A 21,446-nucleotide genomic window follows, 5' to 3' on the forward strand; every position below is an offset into this window, starting at 1 on the left:
GATAAAGAAGTCGGGACTAACTAAGAGGGAGGGCGGTAAGAAGATTTTGTCTTAAGATTAGTCTAAAGTGATTCCCTGATCAGATCATTGTCACGTGAATGATTATAGGTTCATACAAGTGTATGCAGTCTTAAATATCAAGTTTTGGTAATGGTTTGTCTAAAAAAATTGTTCTTTAATTTGGTTTGGCTTGGACAATGATACTACTTTTACATTTGGATCAATTTTTTATACAATTTTATTTCTATTATAAAACTTTTCAATCTCATAAGAACCCAAAGATTCTAAAATGAAAACAAGGTTTAAATCAGTTGTAAATCTTACACATTTTTATACAGAACAAAAACTTAACACAATGTATTTAAATCATAACCAGTTTTGTTAGTTTTCACTCATCTTACTTCTCATTCTATATATGATTTTAATTTGGTTAGATACAAGATAGTGAATAAATACAAACAAATTTTAGAATTTCTATCAATTTAATAGTTTAAAGTCGATTGTAATATATATATACATGGTCTATGTTCATAAATGTAATTTCTTTTTAAGTTAACAAAAAATTATACGAATATCCCGGGCGTAGCCCGGGAAAACCCCTAGTATTTATAGTAGTTTTAAAACCTAATTTCATTTTCCATTTAAAAATACATACTTATTCTAAAAAATTGTTTTTCTAATCTTAAAATATATACCATACCAATGAATGCTGACATTTTTACTGCAGCACAGAGATTTAAAACATTTCTAGAATTAACAATAACCTAGTCATTTTTTTTTCCTTGTCCTAACCGGAGACTATTTTAATTTTATCAACTGAAAAATTAATTCGCGCTATCATATATTTTTCAACAAAATTTCATCAACAACATGTCAAATAATATTGTTAAATGTATAGTCTACTATTGCCTAGTCAGTCTTTATCCTTCTCTGAACCGTAGACTATTTTAACTTTTATCAATTGAAAATATTAATTCCTAGCTATCGTATATTTTGTTGACAACAAGATTATTGATTAACTAAAATTATTCAAAAATTATCTAACAATTTAAGTCAATTATTCGGACTCGTATACTTGGATATAAGATAAATTAAGAATATTAAATTGTTTCTTTAATCATTTAAAATTCTGCAAATACATTGAGAAAACTGGCCAATCTATTGGTATAGTTGTCCTTTTCAAAAATTTCGAGCAATCTATCAAAAACACCATCGTGGTCTTTTACTCCTAGCGAGATTATGCAAGTTATGCCGATTAGTAGTTCTAATCCGATTAATAGGAATTAATGCTTTTGGGTAAATTCCTTCCATAAAACATATATTATATGTACTTACAAAAGTATATTATAATTTTTTTTTTCTAAATAATTTATGTTTTCTTTCAAAATCCACCAGCATAATATCGATATGGTGTGATCACTGTATGTGTGATCACTGTTTATACTAGCTAGGATGCTCGTCTGCAGCCCCCTCCAAAGCTATCATGATTTTTCTTTTGTTAAACTGTAAAGGGCATTCAATTAACTAAAAGGTTGCGTGATGTGGCTATTTAAACCACATAGTTTGATAAAGTAGCAAGCAATACAGTTTCATGTTGAACATGACAAATGAATTTGGTATATAATGTAAGTATGTATTGTAAACTCGTACTATATCTTTCTTCTCTTATCCATATAGTTTATTTATTTTTTTATCAACTAATTTTTTCATTTTGAACAAGACAAATGAATTTGTTAGGAAGATGACAAAATGACTTTGTTAGATGTATAGTCTACTATATAGCCTAGTCTTTCTTTATCCGTATAATAAGTTCTTAACCATAGACTTTTTTTAATAAAAAACCATAGACTATTTTTGTTTTTTATCAACTGAAAATTCGTTTTGAAGCTATCATTTTTTTTTTACATCAGCTTAACTGAAATTATCTAACACTTAAAGGTAATTTATTTGAATTCATATACTTGAACTTATTATGCGGGGAAGTACTCTCGGGTCTCTGCAAGAAAGCACAAGGACGAGGAACATTAGCGGGCCTGAAGGTAGCGAAAAACAGCCCCAACATCAATCACCTTTTGTTTGCAGATGACACTATGTTCTTCACAAAGACAGACCCCCAATGCTGCACAGCCCTCCTCGACATACTCCACAGCTATGAGATGGCATCAGGTCAGATGATTAATACCGCAAAATCATCCATATCTTTCTCTGCCAAAACTCCTCAGGCGATTAGAGAGAGAGTAAAATCCCATTTGAAAATTGATAAAGAGGGAGGAGTCGGGAAGTATCTAGGCTTACCAGAGCATTTCGGAAGGAAGAAAAGAGATCTCTTTGCTTCCATTGTGGACAAGATCCACCAGAAGGCTGTAAGCTGGAACTCACGGTTTCTCTCCTCTGCAGGGAAGGCTACGATGCTGCAATCTGTTCTCTCTCCTATCCCCTCCTTCGCCATGTCCTGTTTTGAGCTACCTGTGGGCCTATGCAAAAAGATACAATCAGAGTTCATTAGCTTCTGGTGGAACTCAAAAGAGGGGGAGAGGAAAATCTGCTGGACCGCTTGGGATAAATTAACGCTACCTAAGACGCTGGGAGGGCTGGGGTTCAGAGACATCCAAGCCTTCAATCAAGCCCTACTTGCCAAAATAGGTTGGAGAATCATCACAAGACCTGACTGTTTGCTGGCTAAAACACTCCTAGGGAAGTACTGCCACAAGACACCTTTCCTCAAAGCCACCAAACCACAATCATCATCACATGGCTGGAAAGGAATATTACTAGGCAGAGATCTACTCCTCAAACATCTGGGGAAAGTGATAGGAAATGGCGAGAATACAAAGGTCTGGTCTGACTCTTGGATTAGTCCCTCAAATGATCTGATCCCTTCGGGCCCGATACTCCCTCAAGACCAAGATTTAATTGTCGCAGATCTTCTGTCGAGAGAAACTAAAGAGTGGAACAAGGCCCTCGTTGAGAGATTGTTCCCGGAGCTCACAGAACACATCCTCTCCATTCGTCCTAGCACCAAAGGTACTGAGGATTCTTTCATCTGGACCAAACAGAAAGCGGGTGTGTACTCAGTGAAATCAGGTTACTTCACAACTCAGGAGGATAAGCTCCAATCGACGCAGCAACTCTTGGATGGATCAAACTGGAATTGGAACAAATTCATTTGGTTTCCCCGACTCCTACCGAAGATCAAGCTATTCCTATGGCGCTGCGCTATAAACAACTTACCAACGGGAGAAAATCTCCGCAAACGGGGCCTGCAGAATAATACCCTATGCTCAAGATGTGGAGAGGAGGAGTCACTGGAACACATCCTATTCCAATGCGACATGGCGGTGGCAGTCTGGGAGCTCTGCCCTTGGTCTATTCCGCTAAACTCACGCACACGTACCTCTTTCAAAGACACACTGCAGGGCTCCTTCGCAAGAACAAATCTCCCACCCATCGGATCGTCCTCTAACCTCTTCCCATGGATATGCTGGCGAATCTGGATCAACAGGAACCTTCACACTTTTGAAAACAAACAGATCACGCCGCCGGAAGTCATCTCCAAAGCGGTGGCGTTTCTACGGGAATGGGAAGCAGCACAAAAAGTTCAACCACCAAGCAAAGCCACACCGCCTCAGCTACCACCACAGATCTCATCACCACTGACCATCAAGTGTAACACCGATGCAGCGTGGAGTAAGGAAACCCGAGAAGCAGGATTGGCGTGGATCTTCACATATCCGTCGGGATGGGAATTAACACGAGGCTGCGTCTATCAAGATCATGTCGCTTCTCCTTTAATGGCGGAAGCACTAGCGGTTCGAGGGGCGTTAGAACATGCGGCGATCCTCAACATCAACATCATCTGGCTTCGATCAGATTGCAAGGGGCTTATCCAAGCCATCACCACGAATCAAAGATCAGTGGAGCTCTATGGAATTCTTTCCGACATTGAATCGGTTATCGTTTCTTCGTTTTCTTCGTTTTACGCATCTTTCATCTCTAGGGACTTAAATGGGCCTGCGGACTCATGGGCCAAGTCCTCCTTATGTAACAAGCACTCAGTATTGGGCTCTGGCTCTTACTAAAAACCTTCCCTTATTAATCTTATCAATCAGTTGCTCAAAAAAAAAAGAATCTCCCATAAATTATCCGTCAACATAATATGTATATATGGTGTGATCACTGTTTATAGTAGGATATCCTATATAACATGTAAATATAAATACGTCACTCACATCATCAGAAGAGGTTTTAGCTTTTGAAAGACTAATTGTTGAATATTTTTTCATGAAGGGGCAATTAGCCAATAACAAAATCATATTCAATGGTAATACTATATATAACTTTAATTTTTTGAAAACCCTTATAAATAGGCAACCAAACTATCCTCTATTTTATCACATTACAAAACACAAGAAACAAACAAACACACAAAGCATTTTGCTAAAGACCCTCTCGACCAAAATGTCTGTTGAGATGCTCCGATCCTCCCCCCTGGTGAAAGCTTCATACTATTACCTGAATTCGGGAAAAAATTCGACACCACAACCATTGACTCAACTGTCTTCACTCACCTTTTCTGGGCCTTTGCTCAAATCGACCGTAGTAGCCACAAAGTCGATATCTCCACCATTAACCTGCCCCAATTCTACAAGTTCACAGAAAACGACGAAGCGACGACAAACAAGTTGCAATACCTCTTGTCGATAGGCGGTAAAAACGCAGAAAAAATCTTGTTTGATTCCATGACAAGGACACTCGAAAACCGGAAAGCGTTCATTGATTCTTCTATCAGTGTCGCTAGAGAGTACGGTTTCCACGGGCTCGATCTTGCTTGGGAATATCCGAGCAATATAGTGGAGATGGCCAACTTCAAGAAACTTATTGAAGAATGGCGTGTAGCGGTTGAGAAAGAGTCGGAGAATACCGGTCTACTTCCTTTGCTGTTAACCGCTGCGGTTCACTACTCCCCCGATTACAACTCCGTGCAATACCCGGTTCAGGCCATTGCCGATAATTTGGATTTTGTTAACATAATGTCTTATGACTTTTATGGACCGGCTTGGTCCGATGTTACCGGACCACCTGCTGCTCTGTATGATCCTTCAAACCCGGCAGGTATAAACCATCACTAAACCCTTGACGTAACTGAATATATTTTTCCCTTGCGTCAATACTTGCATTTACATGATAAAATGGTTTTAGTTTTAAACCTAAAAAGCAAAAAAAAAAACATGAAAGATGACATTATGGAGAAATGTATATATTGTCCAAGGAGCAAATGAAACAGTAATTGTGTATTTTAAATAAACTTGCGATCTTTGATAGAGTTATTTAGTTTTCTATTGATATATTTGATGTTGGTTATATAAATATGGTTTAGTGATTGTAAATAGATACCCGGTTTGTTCCGGTTCATACATTAAAACAAGTGTATATAGTCACATGACTACCATTTCGAGTAATCTAACAGAAAAGATTCTCTTTGTCGTCTTCTCTCTTTTGAGCTCTTTCCGCCATAGCTGAGCTCTAGAGCGATATTCTGTTCATCGTTTGTTTTACTAAAATGGTATCAGAGCGTTGAGCTCTAGCTCAACATCGATTCTTCGTTTCCGGTTTTCTCTGTTCTATCGATTCTGGTTTTCTCTGTTCTTTCGTCGTCTTCGTTTCTGTGATTCGTTGTTACGATGGTCGTCTCTCTTCGTCGCTCTCGCAGATCTGGTCGTTTCACACGAGCTGGTAGCTCGAACCCTCCGCCTGAAGCTCTTCCGGCTTCATCTACGGAGTCTTCGTTTGCTCTTTCCGCCATGATGAACCCAGATAGCGTTCACTCTCCGCTATTTCTCCATCACGCCGATCATCCAGGCTTGACTATCATCTCTGTTCAGCTTGATGGATCGAACTATGGTCAGTGGAACTCTGCGATGAAGATTGCCTTGGACGCCAAGAACAAAATCGCCTTTATCGACAACTCTCTTCCTCGACCTGATGTAGGTAATCCTCTTTTCCGGATTTGGTCTCGGTGTAATAGTATGGTTAAATCTTGGATCCTGAACTCGGTCTCAAAACAGATCTATGGTAGTATTCTCTCTTTTGATGATGCTGCTCAGATTTGGAAAGATCTTCATGATCGATTTCATAAAACCAACTTACCCAGAACCTTTCAGTTGGTTCAGCAAATCCAGGATCTACGTCAAGGTTCGATGGATCTCTCGGTGTATTACACCACTCTGAAAACGCTTTGGGATAATCTTGATTGTTCTGAAGTCTCTGATCCTTGTGCTTGTTGCAACGCTGTTAACTGTGCTGGTCAGCGTCAAGCTCAAGCTCGTGTTGATCGTTCTCGCACAATAAAGTTTCTTGCTGGGTTGAATGAGAAGTATTCAGTCATTCGTAGTCAGATCATTATGAAGAAACCTCTTCCGGATTTGGCTGAAATCTGTAACATACTCGATCAAGATGATAGCCAGCGTCAGTTCAACTCTCCTGTCCCTGCTGCCTATCACTTGAGCTCTTCTCAACCTTTGCCTTCTTTGTTGCCTACTCCACAGACCACCGTTAATCTTGACTCTATGCCCGGGGCTTTGAATGCGTTTCAGAAGAAGGATAATCGTCCTATTTGCTCTCATTGTGGATTTTCAGGGCATATAGTTGATCGTTGTTACAAACTTCACGGTTACCCCGTTGGCTGGAAGAAAGGAAAATCCATTCATGGCAAGCCAGCCTCTTCCTCGGCTGTTACTGCTACTGTCACTGCTTCAGAGAAAGCTTCTGGTGGCAATCTGGATTCTTTGGTTGGTAATCTCTCCAAAGATCAGATTCAGGATTTCATTGCCTACTTCTCTTCTCAACTTCAGCCTTCCTCCTCTGTTAATAACATCACCACCAGCTCGTTTGTTTCTCCCAGTCAGTCACCTTCTGGTATTTCTTTTTCACCTTCCACATTCAGTTTCATTGGTATCCTTACTGTTTCTGCGTGTGTGACAAATGTGAAAACTTGGATCATTGACTCTGGAGCAACACACCATGTTACTCATGATAAGTCTTTATTCATTGAGCTTGACACATCTGTCAATCATCATGTGAATCTCCCTACTGGACAGACTGTTAGAATTGGTGGCGCTGGTACTGTTGTTCTGAACACAGATATTACGTTGAAGAATGTTTTATACATCCCTGAATTCCGCTTGAACCTGCTCAGTATAAGTTCTTTGACTACTGATCTTGGTTCTCGGATTATCTTTGATCCTGAGTGTTGTCTCATACAGGATCTTTCCAAGGGGTTGATGATTGGAAGAGGTAGAAGGATAGCAAATTTATACATCTTGGATGGTGAAGAATCAGCTTGTGAAGATGCTGCTTCTCCTTCTTTTGTTACGAACTCAGTTATTGATGCATCTGTTTGGCATCGCCGTCTTGGCCATACTTCTTTTACACGTTTAGACTCTCTCACAAATGTACTTGGAATTTCGAAGTTTAAGAATAAAGGATTGGTACATTGTGATATTTGTCAAAGAGCTAAACAGAAGAAATTGCCTTTTCCCATACGCAAGAACATCTGTTCCACACCTTTCGAGCTTTTACACATAGATACTTGGGGTCCATTTTCAGAAACAACTCAGGATGGTCATCGCTATTTCCTTACTATTGTGGACGATCATACCCGTGTTACTTGGATCTATTTACTTAAGCTCAAGAGTGATGTTCTTCGGGTCTTTCCTTCTTTCATCTCGATGGTTGAGACTCAGTTCAATGCGAAGGTAAAGTCTGTTCGTTCCGATAACGCTCCAGAACTTCGTTTTGATGCTCTTTACAGCAGCAAAGGAATCATTCCTTACCACTCTTGCCCTGAGACACCTGAACAGAATTCGGTGGTTGAGCGCAAACATCAACATATTTTAAATGTAGCAAGGGCACTGTTATTTCAATCACATGTTCCTTTGTCTCTGTGGGGTGATTGTGTTCTTACTGCTGTGTTTCTTATTAACCGAACTCCCTCCCCTCTGCTATCCAACAAGACTCCCTTCGAGCTTCTTCATGGCAGAGAACCTGAATACACACATCTGAAGACCTTTGGCTGCTTGTGTTACGCAAACACTTCTCCTAAACAACGTCATAAGTTTCAGGATCGTGCCAAAGCTTGTGTATTTCTTGGCTACCCTGCTGGTTACAAAGGATATAAGCTATTGGATCTTCAGAGTCATTCCATTTTTGTCTCTCGGAATGTGGTTTTCTATGAGGATGTGTTCCCATTTCATCGCTCTGAGATCTCAAATGATACTCAGTCCTTCTTTCCTCATATTGGCTCTTCTTCTCATCCTACTGAAGCTACTGTATCTGAAAGCAGTCCGGCCCCTGTTGTTGAATCTACTCGTCGGATTTCTAAACCTCCAAGTCACCTTCAGGACTATCATTGCTATGCTACAAACTCATCTACAGAACATCCTATCGCTAATGTTATTTCCTATGCAGCCTTATCAGATCCGTACATGATCTTTATCAATGCTGTCAACACTATTCCCGAACCTTCTACATACACTCAGGCACGGAAATTTAAAGAATGGTGTGATGCTATGGGCATCGAGATTACTGCCCTTGAAGATAATGATACATGGTTGATATGTTCTCTACCTGCAGGGAAACAAGCTGTGGGTTGTAAGTGGGTTTTCAAGGTCAAGCTCAATGCTGATGGTACTTTGGAAAGATATAAAGCTCGGCTTGTGGCCAAGGGTTATACACAACAAGAGGGTTTGGATTATGTCGAGACATTTTCTCCTGTAGCAAAGTTGGCTACTGTGAAGCTTCTACTTGCTGTTGCCGCTGCAAAGGGCTGGTCTCTCTCTCAGTTAGACATCTCAAACGCATTTCTTAATGGCGACTTAGAAGAAGAGATTTACATGGAATTACCACCTGGTTACTCACCAAGACAGGGGGAATCTTTTCCTCCCAATGCTGTGTGCAAGCTGAAGAAGTCTCTTTATGGTTTAAAACAGGCTTCTCGCCAGTGGTTTTTGAAGTTCTCTCAATCCTTACTTCAGCTGGGTTTCATAACCTCTTCAGGAGATCATACTTTATTTCTCAAGAATTCTGGTGACGTTTACATGGCAGTGTTGGTCTATGTCGACGATATTATCATAGCCAGTAGTTGTGATAAGGCTACTGAGCTTCTTAAAGCAGCACTGCAGGCGTCTTTCAAACTCAGAGACTTGGGAACTCTCCGGTATTTTCTCGGTTTGGAAATTGCTCGGTCCTCTGCTGGTATTAGCATATGTCAAAGAAAGTATGTTCTTGATCTTCTCACAGAAACGGGTCTTCTTGGTTCAAAGCCTTCTTCTATTCCTATGGATCCTAGTTTAAAACTTTCCAAGGAAGATGGTGAGCTGCTACCCAACGCAGAGCCTTATCGTCGACTTATTGGGAAGCTCTTGTATTTGACTTTCACCCGTCCTGACATCACTTTCGCAGTCCACAAGCTTTGTCAGTACACATCTTCACCAAGAGCTCCTCATCTACAGGCCGCTTATAAAGTACTTCATTATCTTAAGGGTACCGTTGGCCAAGGTTTATTTTACTCAGCACAATCCGACTTGAAACTTTCTGCATTTGCAGATGCAGATTGGGGCACTTGCTCTGATTCTAGACGCAGTGTTTCCGGATTTTGTATGTTTGTTGGACCAGCTTTGATCTCTTGGAAGTCAAATAAACAGGATGTTGTTTCTAACTCATCCGCTGAATCTGAGTATCGCGCCATGTCTGATGCAGTAAGAGAAATGCTTTGGTTTCGGAATCTTCTTGAAGACCTTTGGATCGACATATCTGATCCTGCTCCTCTCTACTGTGACAACACTGCTGCCTTACACATTGCCAATAACTCTGTTTTTCACGAACGGACTAAGCACATGGAACGTGCTTGTCACATTGTTAGGGAACGAGTTAAGCTTGGTCAGATCAAGACTCTCCATGTTCGGTCTGCAAACCAGCTTGCTGATATACTCACTAAACCTCTCTACCCTACTCCTTTCCGGCATCTCTTAGACAAGATGGACATTATTAACATATATGCTCCATCTTGAGGGGGAATATTGATATATTTGATGTTGGTTATATAAATATGGTTTAGTGATTGTAAATAGATACCCGGTTTGTTCCGGTTCATACATTAAAACAAGTGTATATAGTCACATGACTACCATTTCGAGTAATCTAACAGAAAAGATTCTCTTTGTCGTCTTCTCTCTTTTGAGCTCTTTCCGCCATAGCTGAGCTCTAGAGCGATATTCTGTTCATCGTTTGTTTTACTAAAATTTTCTAATAACTTTGGCATATATATTGTCAATTTGTCATGGTATTTTGCATTCAGAAACAAAATTATGGAATAGAATAATACGAAACACTCGCTGTGAATTAAATTAAAGGAATAACAATCAAATATAATATAGGTATTAGCGGTGACTCCGGGTTGCGTAAGTGGCTTGACGCTAACCTTCCGGCTAAAAAGGCAGTCTTAGGGTTCTCATACTGTGGTTGGGCCTGGAAACTCGAAGACCCCAAGGCTGATGGCTATGATGCAGCCACTGATGGAGCGGCGATAACACCCGACGGTTCTGTGACCTACGATGAGATAAAGGACTATATTGTGTCTAGCGGAGCAGCGACATATCATGATCCGGCGGTGGTCGGATTCTATTGCCACGCCGGAACCACGTGGATTGGATATGATGATAATCAGAGTATTGTGTCCAAAGTGAAGTATTCTAAGCTAAATGGTCTGCTCGGTTACTTCTCGTGGCATCTTGCAGCTGACTATAACGGCGGTCTCTCTCGTGCAGGTTCGTCTTTTATTCTAGTTTTTTCAAAAAATATTCTCTTATTTGTTTCATATATATGGTTGAATTTGAATATGTTAACTGTGGAAATTAATTAATAGTATACTGTAAAGATTGGTCTGATATTTAAGAAAGCACATATTTCATATTTCATCCATCTCTTTTCAGGGTCTACTCTCTCATTAATATTTGTATCTATATCTTGTATGAAAAACAATAAGTTTTTTTTTTTTACGTTGGGTTTTATACAGCATCGCTTGCATGGGACACTACAGACGCAACCACCGGAAAATAAATAATCTAAGACGAGTTTCCAACCAGGACAATTAAAGCATAAGAGAAGTTCGCTTTATCTTATTGTGAGAAATATAAAGACGTTTGCTTATTTTGTTTCTTATGACAAAAATAAACGTGTATGTTTTATCTTTTTCCCTTGTTTTGCCAAGGACATTTGCGTGTTTCATGTAAAAATAAATAAAACTGTGTGCTTATATATTCTTGTATAAAAACGTTTGCTTATAAATACAGCCAGAGTTTGAGTTATGATTTTCACAACTGCAGCTAATGTGGTATAAATCGAGTTCAACTTCAGAAAGTGGCGCGAGTTACACTTTTTAAAAAAATTACTTCTACAGAAAAAGGGTTTTAGGTTTGAGAATTTTTTTTTTAATAGAATGTAAATTTATTCATAATAAAAAAAAAGTATTTTGTGTTTGCAACTTGCTGCACTCTTTGCTTCTAGCTACAAAGACGAAAAACATAGATCGATCGTTCGTGTAGAGTGGTCAAGACAGAGGCAGAGATTTATGTGTTGCAGAGAACCAAACTTGCAACCCTTTTTGGTATCTTCCATTCTGCAAATGGTGAATAGATTAAAGACGATTCCCTGTTTATCAAGCTGTCGAAAGAGATGTTCCGGCGGTGTAGGATTAGTATCATGTCTTCTTGCATTTCGTTCTTGCCAAATCGCATGAACCGAGAGTTGGCAGACATACTTTGCGATGAAAGCTGTGAGATGATCACAATGATTTCACTCCAGTCCGTAGTAAAGGGATCACCATGTAGTCCTCGCGAAATTATAAGAAATCAATTGAAGCAAACTTGTTGTTTTCTTGAAAATAAATAGACATTACGTTTTTTTTTTCTTTTACAAAACATTAGCAAGCAGGTGTTATGTCTGGTAAAACAATGTAGCCAAGCTTTCTAATTTTGTTAAAAATATATAGGCAAACGTGCTTTTAAATTCTTCTTCATTTGTCATCGTGGTCTGGAACATCGTGCCCAGGACGGACTCCTTCCTGCACCGGAGAGAATTACTTCACGATGTCTCTAGACACTCCCACACAGATATTGATCATTGTTTTCTGCCTATTTAAACACCCAGTGCACAAACCTATCCGTGGATCACACGCCTCCATGAGATTAGTTTTGGGTCTGTTTGGATCTGAGATTTATTCTTGAGTTATTAAAAAATCATTGGGAACAGTGATATGTATACATAGTAATATTAGGTTCAAAACATATAAACATAATGGTTTTAGAAGTAATGCTAATTCTTTTGTCACTCGTACTCACATCAATAGAACAACTAACTTATTTTCTTTCCACTTCATATTTACAGAAATTTCGCTATCAAAACATTAAACCTATGTTAATTTTTATCGCAGATTTTTCATTGATTTAAGAATGTTGACGATATTGTTATTTCATCAAATTTGGTTAGATGAACTGGTTTTTCATTTCTATATGGCCTCATGTTCCCGCAAGTCTAGGCGCGACCCTGAATGTGCTGTTTTATTTGTGGCATGCAAAGACACGAAAAGTTTCGCATCAATTTAAAAAGTGAGAAAAGAAAAGACAAAAATCGCAATGGGAAAGTGAATAAAAGCAGAACCAGAGTTATGGGGCAGCAATAATATTATAGCACACACATTCATGCACCTTTCGAAATGTCAGGTCTGAAAGAGAAGAAAGTTTTGTCCTTCGCTAGTTTCATCGTTTTAGGTGCATTTGATTGGACTTCTGTCAAAAAAAATTTTTGAGACTTTTTAACCTTTTCTTTTCATTTCACTGAATATTTGCACAATCTTTTATTTTTTCTTTTCTGTTGAATCAAAAACAGCCACTTCCCCAATTACATTGACTATATTTGAAATTAGTACAGAAGATAAAATTGTTTTTTTGTATAATTCTTTTCTAGTTATTATCATAATTTTTTTAACATATAATATGTTAGATCGCAACAAATGCGAATTTGTCTACTCGGTGATAGCACCTATCCCTGTTTCTTTTAAAAAGATCAGCAAAATCTACAAGTTAATCTATTCTATTAAAACATATATCATAACTTATTTTATGTGTGGCTTTTTATTTGGACTATCCGTTAAAAAATTACTTTAATGAATTTTCGTATACATATTTGAATAATTTTAATTATTCTAAAATAATCAAATAGATATTCTCATATTTTCTCTCACTACGTCTAAATAAAATATTTTCATATCTTTTTATTTATAATATAAATATAGATATTTCATTTTTCATTAAAGAAAAATTTTAAAATACTTAATTATATATTTCATTTTTACTAAAATAAACCTTTTTAAGTATCTAAATAATTTTGTAATTATATTAAACTCATGTAAAATTTTATATTCCATATAAGGGAAACTACGTTAGATTTGCATAATTCTTTAAATGGTATCAACAAATATCACGTGAAAACAATATTTTAAAATTTCCATTATATTTCCCATCAAAAGTCATGGGTGTACCTAGCTACCATTACTACGTTTATACAAGAGATTTAGTTATGAAAGAACAGGAATAAGGAAATTTACTTATTATTCACTTCAGAAATAATATTAGCTTTTCAAAATTAAAATATCAGATATATATAAATTTTCCAAATGATCATAGCGATTACATTTGATATAAAAAAATATTTCGACTGTTTATTCGCATTTGCATTAGTGAAATTTACTTATATCCCAATAAATGAACTCACAGCCTTAAACATTTTAAACATCTTTTTCTTTCTCAAAAGTATAAAAGGAAACACTATTCATTTTCTTACATCAACTGTGAAAGCATTATAATGTGTTTTGTATATTTTATTCGGTTTAAGAGCCAAATTAGATGATTTTGTTTTTACAAAATATTCAATCGATCCAAACAAAACTATCTCATCTTTGGAGTTTTCTGTCGTGTACCCATAGAGAAGAAACAAACAAAAGAGAAAGCTCCAAAATTCTAGGGCAGACAATATTCTCATTATCCATGATTTTATCCAATGTGATTTGTCTTTTCTTTTGTACAAACTGGCATAATCAAGAAGAAGAAGAACGAAAGAAAACTCAGCAACTAAGCGCTTCGTATTTAACCGGAATCGGTTGGTTAAACCCGGTACGTGCAATCAAATTCCCAACCACAGTCAAATCTCTGCAAAACACTCCTTTCACCACACTCGCTCTAATCGGCGTTTCAATGTTATTGCTCCGATGAGTTTCCGTCGCGGCGACGGCAGCAGCTTTACGTTGCTTCTCAGCCTCTTGTTCCGTCGCAATGTTACTTGTCACGACAGAGTAGCCTCTCTGGATCAATCTGTATAGCAATAGAGTTGACATTCTAGCCCGGTCCTTAACCGAATCTAACTCTTCCTCGCACTCGGTTAACTCAAACCGGTCAATAAACGACATTGATCTCTCCGGTTTATGCTTCAAATTAAGCAACAAGTAAGCTCGATCAAGCTCCGATCTCGAGCAATCGCGTCTGATTCCCATCAGAGCGTAGTAATCAACGTTTCCTGTTTCACCGCTCGCGATCTTCTCCTTCAACTGCTGAGTTTTCGTCGTCAAAACGCATAGTTTCCCCGGTATCTCTCTGTACCGGACGTTGTGGCGTTTCCAAACCGGACCGGGAAGTTTCCGGTCACGTAAAATCGAGTTGTAAAGAAGCTTCAAGTGTTCCAAATCGTGAAGCGAGTCAGGGAAACACCGCACGGATTCGAGCAGCGCGGCTCTCGTTTCCAACGCTTGGAGGCACGACGGCTCCAACGCCAACGTCTTGTTGCAATCGGCGATGGACTCCGCGATCCTCCCGGCGGATCTGTACGCCGATGCGCGGTGCATGAAGCACTCGGCGAGGAAGCCTTGCGGCGCGGCGCGGCGGCTGTCTAGGATTTTGGAGAAATGGCGGATTGATTCGGAGTAGAGTCCGGCGTCGAGAGCCGCGAGCGCGGCGGCGCGGCGGCGTAAGAGGAGCTTGATGTGAGATAGCATGTGAGCTACGCTTTCGGATTCGGTTAGCGATCGCGGCTGGGAGGAGGAAGAGACGACGACGGAGGAGGGAGGAGGAGAGGAGGATCCGCCGTGTTCGGGGGAGAAGAGGATGAAGCTGTCCTCGGATAAGGAGATGCTCTGACGACGGAACGCGGCGGTGGCTAACCGTTTACCGGTTTGGAGAAGGACCATCGCGTCCTCCATAAGGCCTAGGTGGCAACAAGCTTGACCAAGAACTAAATATCTGTAACAGAAAACAAAAGATCCGAATCAAAACCGGGTCAACCGGGTCGGGTCATTTCAACTAACCAACAACTAGCTTGACTAAGAACTAAATATACTGTATGTAACAGAAAACAAAAGATCCGAATCAAAACCGGGTCAACCGGGTCGGGTCATTTCAATTAACCAACGGGTCAAATGTTTTTACCTCCATTGCCCTTGTTCGTTGCAGTTTTTACTGAGCCCAGCCATGACTTTCTTCTTGAGATCAGAAACAGAGAAGCATTTAAAAGACGAGTCAACACCGTGACTCGGCAAATCGTTCAGGAGGTTGACCGATTCGCGAGACGAGTGCGTGGAAGAGAGCTCCGACGAACCGATGCCGGAGTCTTCGCCGGAGAATTTAAGGCTCGGGATGTGATCGTGGAGCATATCGGCGACGTCTTTGAATCGACGGAGGTAGAGAAGCGATCTGGCTTTGAGCTCGAGAGCGAGTTCGTAGCGAGGAGAGACGGAGAGAGCAGACTCGAGAAGGCTTAGAGCTGATTCGACGTCGTTTGGATCTTTGCTCGCTATTAAATTCTTTGCTTCCTTCATGTATTTGTCAACGATCTGGTTAAAAAAAGACAAGAAACATTGCACGAAGACAGTATCCATGAGATTGGTTTGAGATTTGTCTGAAAATTGGAGAAAAAGAAGAACACAAACCTTCTTGTTGCGGAGCCACCAGTGCTTCTTCTCGCCGTAGACCGCCATTGCCGTAACTTCGAGTCTTCGTGAAACAATCAACTTTATCTCTCGATCCGGGAAATTAAATAAATATTGAATATTTATACACAGCGAAATTAAAAAAAATGTTAGAGAGAGAAGAGAGAGGAAAGAAATAGTGGACAACACGAGAGGAGAGAGAGAGAGAGATGGATTTTGAAAATATGTGAAGAGTTGAAGTGTCTTAAATATGGAAAAGAGTTGTGTAAGAGCATCTCCAATGTAAAACACCATTTTTTACTCTAAAATGAAGTAAAAGTGAAAATGGAATAAAATTGCTCCAACCCTATTTCATTTCCCACTTCATAATGAAGTTATGAACAAACAAAAAATAGATTACTCCATTTATAGAGTAAATTTCATTATGGAGTGAGATATGGAGTGGGGTTGGAACATTCCTTACTCCATATTCACTTTTACTCCATTTTAGAGGAAAAAATGGAGTAGAGACAGAGATGCCCTAATAGAAGATGAACACTGAAACGACAGATTTGCCCCTCGACGAAGCTCTTTGGATCCCCTCGAGGCATCGAGGGTTCCAAGCTGGCACAATACAGAAGCACACTATTGCTTAGCCATTAGCCTACATGATTCCACCCTCATTCATTATTTCCTTAAATACATAATAGTATTAACTATACATTTCCCTTTTTTCACGATAGAAACAAAATATCATTTTATATTTTTACAATCTTAACCATTTTTTTTTTGTATATAGTGACAACTTCTAAATGGTTGCATGAATTAAACAATGTTACATTTCGGGGTTTTTAATCTAATAATCACCACAAATCTCATTCAAAGCCAAAAATACTCGCTTATGATAATTTCTGTTTGGGGTAAAATAAGTGACCAATTGATTGCTAGATGAACGAGTTAAACACCACAAAATCATTTCTCGTAAGCCACAAGACTCATGCTAGTTTTATACTAATTGGTTGTTGCTTGTTCTATTTCAGCAGTTTATGGTTTTTATTTGTTGATATGTTCTCAACTAAAGGAAAGCTTTCGGCTTAATTTAATCGTAATTTAACTTTTCAATGAATGCACATGTATTATTTATATGGGTACAAGATAGATCAAAAGATGACCTGCTTTGGTTGGCTTTAAAGTCTCTCTCTAAAACAAAAGTAAAATTTTAAATTTGTAGAACGTGACCCTCAATTTTTATTCGTGTGTAGTGAAAGCTGACTCGTTAAGATGTAGGAGTAATTAGTACTATTAGATGACTAGTAGAAAATAAACACATGATTATCTGTAGATGAAATATGAATTAAGATACCAAAATTGTACTTACTAGTTATTCATCAAAAAAACCTATATATAGTGAGCTTTTCTATATTTGTAGATGTATATAAAAAGTAAATATATACAATAAATTTTCAAAGGTACAAAAGTAAATGTTCTCCAACTAACAAGTTTGCTTTTTGCAGTTGCTGCTGATATCTCATGCACGCAACAATTATACCGCTCGAGGTTGGACGCAATAAATTTTTCAACCCTTTTTTCTTAAGAAGGTGAAAATAAAATAAAGTTTAAATTTGTGTGTTGATATTATTTTTACATAAATCGAGAGTCTTACCATATATGTATTAGTTTTAAAACTATAGCCGTTAATATTTTTCTAATAACTGCACATAAAATAGAAAAGTGTTAAATCCTGTAATATTATTGATAATCAATCGGCTAAGGGCAATTTGTGCACTTTGTTAGCTTTCTCCACCCATGACAGTGCCACTTTTTTGTCAAATAGGAATACCATTAACCCCATGACAAAAGAAAAAACATATTTTCAACAAGGTATATTAATCCTTTTGCATTTGAAATTTGTGTAATGAAATGTCAATAAGAAATATAGGTAATGAACGTTTGTGATAAAAAGGTATATAATAAATATAGCTTCAGTTGATTAAATTGTTTTGACGAAATGAAAATAAATTAACTACATTATACTTTTGCTGACAGAAAATAAAAAGTAATTCAATAATAAGAAGGAATTGCGTTAAAGCCAAGAATATCTTCAACGTGGCATTCTCATACACGACGAGATCACTAAATAATTTACAAGGATAAATAATACTATAAACTAAAATATTCCATCACAAAGAAATCGATAATGTTTTTATTTAAAAGATGAAGGGAATAAAGTGAACAAAAGAAAATAGAAAGGGGGTGGGGGATATTTTTACCATCATTTGATGAGAAGACAGATCTCATGGAATGCGTCATTGCTTATTAGTTAACTTATATATTATTTAGAGCCTAATGATTCTATTAAAATTGACTTTTGTTTTTTTTTGGGTACAAATCAATATTGACTTGGTCTTGTATGTTTGTTTTCTTTTGTTCAAAATTCTTGTATGTTTATACACCTCCCTTTCTTAAGACTTTATATAGTTTTGATGGGGTGTAATTACAATAAAAAAAAAGAGTTTAAATATTGAGTCGCTTCAATGAGTAGTTTTACGGCCTAGTGAAGCAGTGATGATCTGAAATTCTGAACCTACTTTAGTTAAATTTATTTCTGCACATTATAAAGATTTTAAACCAAAACCTATTTCGGCAGAGAGTTCCATGAAAAACGAGCATGTTATGTAACGAGACATTTGTAGTTTCCTTTTATTAAGTAATGAAGTAGCCGTTCAAAAAAAAAAAAATCACCACGAGACAAATAATTATATGAAGCATGCTCTTATTTCGTAAACTCAAAATAAAACAATTAAGAGATTATTAGTTATATATTGTTATTCTGTTGGTACCCTAGTTGTGCCTTAATGTTGGAAGAAGTACAATCTTATGAGCTAACTATATAATTATTGGTCAATCAAATACAAGAGCTCTAGGTATATGATTCGATTCCTTTGCATCGCATGCACCAACAATTCTCTTTGGAACATGTTTTTTATTCTGAGAAAATTAACAATGACCGATAATTTAAAAAAAAAACAATGATCGATAATTGTGGTATTCACAAAATTATTATTATATACAGTATGTATATCTCATATCCTAGGAATAATAAATAATTATGTATGAGTTTCTATTATGAAGTCTTGAATTGGGCTCCAGTACATGAAAATGTCCAGCAAAGATTACATAATTGCAAAATAACATGACAAGTGCAAAATAACATGACAAGTTCTCTATGTATTAAAAAGTCTGCTTTGGTTTCATTCTATGCAGACATGTATTCACAGCTCAGGTCTCCAGCTCTTAACCTCATTTCCATTTCTTTTTACTTTACTATTATGTATTTATTTGCTTTTTTTAATGTATCTTGGTATGTTGTGATCCGAAGATTTCCAGAGTAGTTCGTGGTGTAATTGACTAGCAATTTTGATTTAGTTTAGTTTTGTGGATCTTGTGTTTACAGTACTCCATATATATATATTTGGACAACTACAGTACTCCATATATATTTATCATTTTCTCCTAGTAGTGATTTAATTAATACTTATTAGTTAATAAATTAAATATGCATCTCTACCATAATTATTTTGTCTTCTTGATGTACAGCTAAGGCTGCTATAGTTCGTGTTGCTGTGCACATAATAGAAGATCCATAACGAAATATATTACTAAGAAAAATTGTGACATGAAACATAATGGTGGTTTTTTTTTGTAAACATAATGGTGGTGGGTTTCTAAATTTATTATATAAATTTACATCAAATTAAAAATGTTGGACACAAAGTGCCGAGTTAGAGAGCGAGTCATTAATGTTTCAAGTGGGCAAACACATGTTGTGTGTTTATAATACAAACATTTGTTTTCTTATTCCATAAACGAATATCTAAGTAAATACAAATTCGTTTTGAAGGGAAAATTATAGAGTGAACTAATTTGAACGTTTGATCTTTGAGAAATTTCAGAAATTTATGTTTGATTGGTAATGAGAAAATAATAAAAGTCTCCAAATTAATTAGTTACATGTTCTGTCGTTAGTATATGCTATTAATATTAATTATCAGCAGCTGTTGGATTTGTATTTTTGTTCGTAGTTGGTAATAGACAAAATCAAATATCATGCATCTGTCAATTTAAAGTAGTATAAAACGATGGCAGATGAAATTGAAAATAAAAACTGATTGGAATGAACGAATTTTTTCCATCTCATTGGATCCCGTCTTATATTTCTGCAGGAAACGGCGAACAGCGGAGTAATCGTTGTTTGGTGGGAGCTTATTAGTAGCTTACTGATTATACAATAAATAACGTTTTATAAAAATAAACGAAAAAATCAGCTATATTAATTATCAGAACTGCAGGTTCTCTTTATTGTTCACTATTCTGAAAAAGGTTTAAATTGTGATAGCTGTGTGCATTTAAATTGAATACTGTATAATGATCTTATGTTGTTACTTTCTTTGTTATCTTATTTTGCAAACTCAAAGTGGTGTCTACTGAATATTCAACATTTAATTTCCAAATGCTTTGTTTGTAAACTCTAGAGATACATATTCATAATGTAGATTTTAATGTTTTTTGGTATTTACTACTAATCAAATTAATAGCATATTTGAAATCTTGATAAACTACTTACAACATGTATGATATTAATAAACAACTTTACAGATATTGTTTTACGAAATATATTTTTCCGTAATATTTGATTGACGGACGATTTTGTATTTATGACATTCTTGATGAATATATAATATTCACAACATATAAATATACAATCATAATGAACGGTTGTGCTTGTTGCACTAAAAAACTTGTAAACTTTACATCATATTATCTATAACAAAAAAATATATTGACTTGACCATCATCGTTCTGTTGTGATATTAATTAAAATCTAAAGTAGTGAGATATTAACCCTTCTGATGAGATCGCATCAAATGGTAACTTGCTGTTTAAGCTATTTAGTTAACTAAAATAGATATATAAAATGTAAGCTCTTTAATTCTCAATAAGTGTTAAGAGTGTCAAATGACTAAAACTTGTTGTGAATCCCTAAAGATTCCCTTATCCAAGTTTCACCCACATTCACATGATAATGTATTTTTATTATCATGCTAGATCGCTGCATTTATTTTTGGGAGTTTAGGCTTTAATATTTTTGGTCTTCTAGACACTAACTTAACCATAATTAGATATAAGGAGGGACTTTTTTTCTGGAAAAACATGGAAGCTAGGGTACACATATAATCTGTAGTAGAGTAAAAACGACTATGAAAAAGACAAAATACTGAATTTAACAATTTGTTAACAAGTAAAATTTATTAAGAAGAAATTTAATATTATGTTTCTTCACTTTTTATATTATCACCATGATTCATGAGTATATGACACATATTTTTTGCTTTAAGTATTTTTTTTTTTTGTTTTGAGAAAAGACTTAAATGTAAAA

At 36.8% G+C, this 21,446-nt stretch overlaps 2 protein-coding genes across 2 annotated transcripts; one reads left to right on the plus strand and one right to left on the minus strand.

Annotated features, from left to right (window-relative positions):
• Positions 1 to 4,181: 4,181 nt before the first annotated feature.
• Positions 4,182 to 13,303, plus strand: LOC125606941 (class V chitinase-like). The gene is made up of 2 exons (XM_048776115.1): positions 4,182 to 5,112; positions 10,434 to 13,303. Exons 1-2 carry the CDS (start codon positions 4,740 to 4,742, stop codon positions 10,916 to 10,918), a joined length of 858 nt encoding a protein of 285 aa, XP_048632072.1. The 5' UTR covers positions 4,182 to 4,739; the 3' UTR covers positions 10,919 to 13,303.
• A 767-nt stretch (positions 13,304 to 14,070) lies between these two features.
• On the minus strand, positions 14,071 to 16,262 carry LOC106438663. Its single transcript, XM_048776116.1, has 3 exons — positions 16,031 to 16,262; positions 15,531 to 15,934; positions 14,071 to 15,344 (listed from the first exon to the last, which is right to left on the minus strand). Exons 1-3 carry the CDS (start codon positions 16,076 to 16,078, stop codon positions 14,177 to 14,179), a joined length of 1,620 nt encoding a protein of 539 aa, XP_048632073.1. The 5' UTR covers positions 16,079 to 16,262; the 3' UTR covers positions 14,071 to 14,176.
• Positions 16,263 to 21,446: the final 5,184 nt, after the last annotated feature.

Source organism: Brassica napus, chromosome A3, assembly GCF_020379485.1.
Source record: "Brassica napus cultivar Da-Ae chromosome A3, Da-Ae, whole genome shotgun sequence".
NCBI classification, from domain to species: Eukaryota; Viridiplantae; Streptophyta; class Magnoliopsida; order Brassicales; family Brassicaceae; genus Brassica; species Brassica napus.

What these genes read in the sequence shown, in the direction of transcription:
- LOC125606941 (XM_048776115.1), top strand. Translation starts at nt 4,740, where the DNA reads ATGACAAGGACACTCGAAAACCGGAAAGCGTTCATTGATTCTTCTATC. An exon ending in TGATCCTTCAAACCCGGCAG is followed by an intron (nt 5,113 to 10,433) that starts GTATAAACCATC and finishes AATATAATATAG; the next exon opens with GTATTAGCGGTGACTCCGGG.
- LOC106438663 (XM_048776116.1), bottom strand. Translation starts at nt 16,078, where the DNA reads ATGGCGGTCTACGGCGAGAAGAAGCACTGGTGGCTCCGCAACAAGAAG. An exon ending in GGTGGCTCCGCAACAAGAAG is followed by an intron (nt 15,935 to 16,030) that starts GTTTGTGTTCTT and finishes TTTTTTAACCAG; the next exon opens with ATCGTTGACAAATACATGAA. An exon ending in AACGAACAAGGGCAATGGAG is followed by an intron (nt 15,345 to 15,530) that starts GTAAAAACATTT and finishes TTTCTGTTACAG; the next exon opens with ATATTTAGTTCTTGGTCAAG.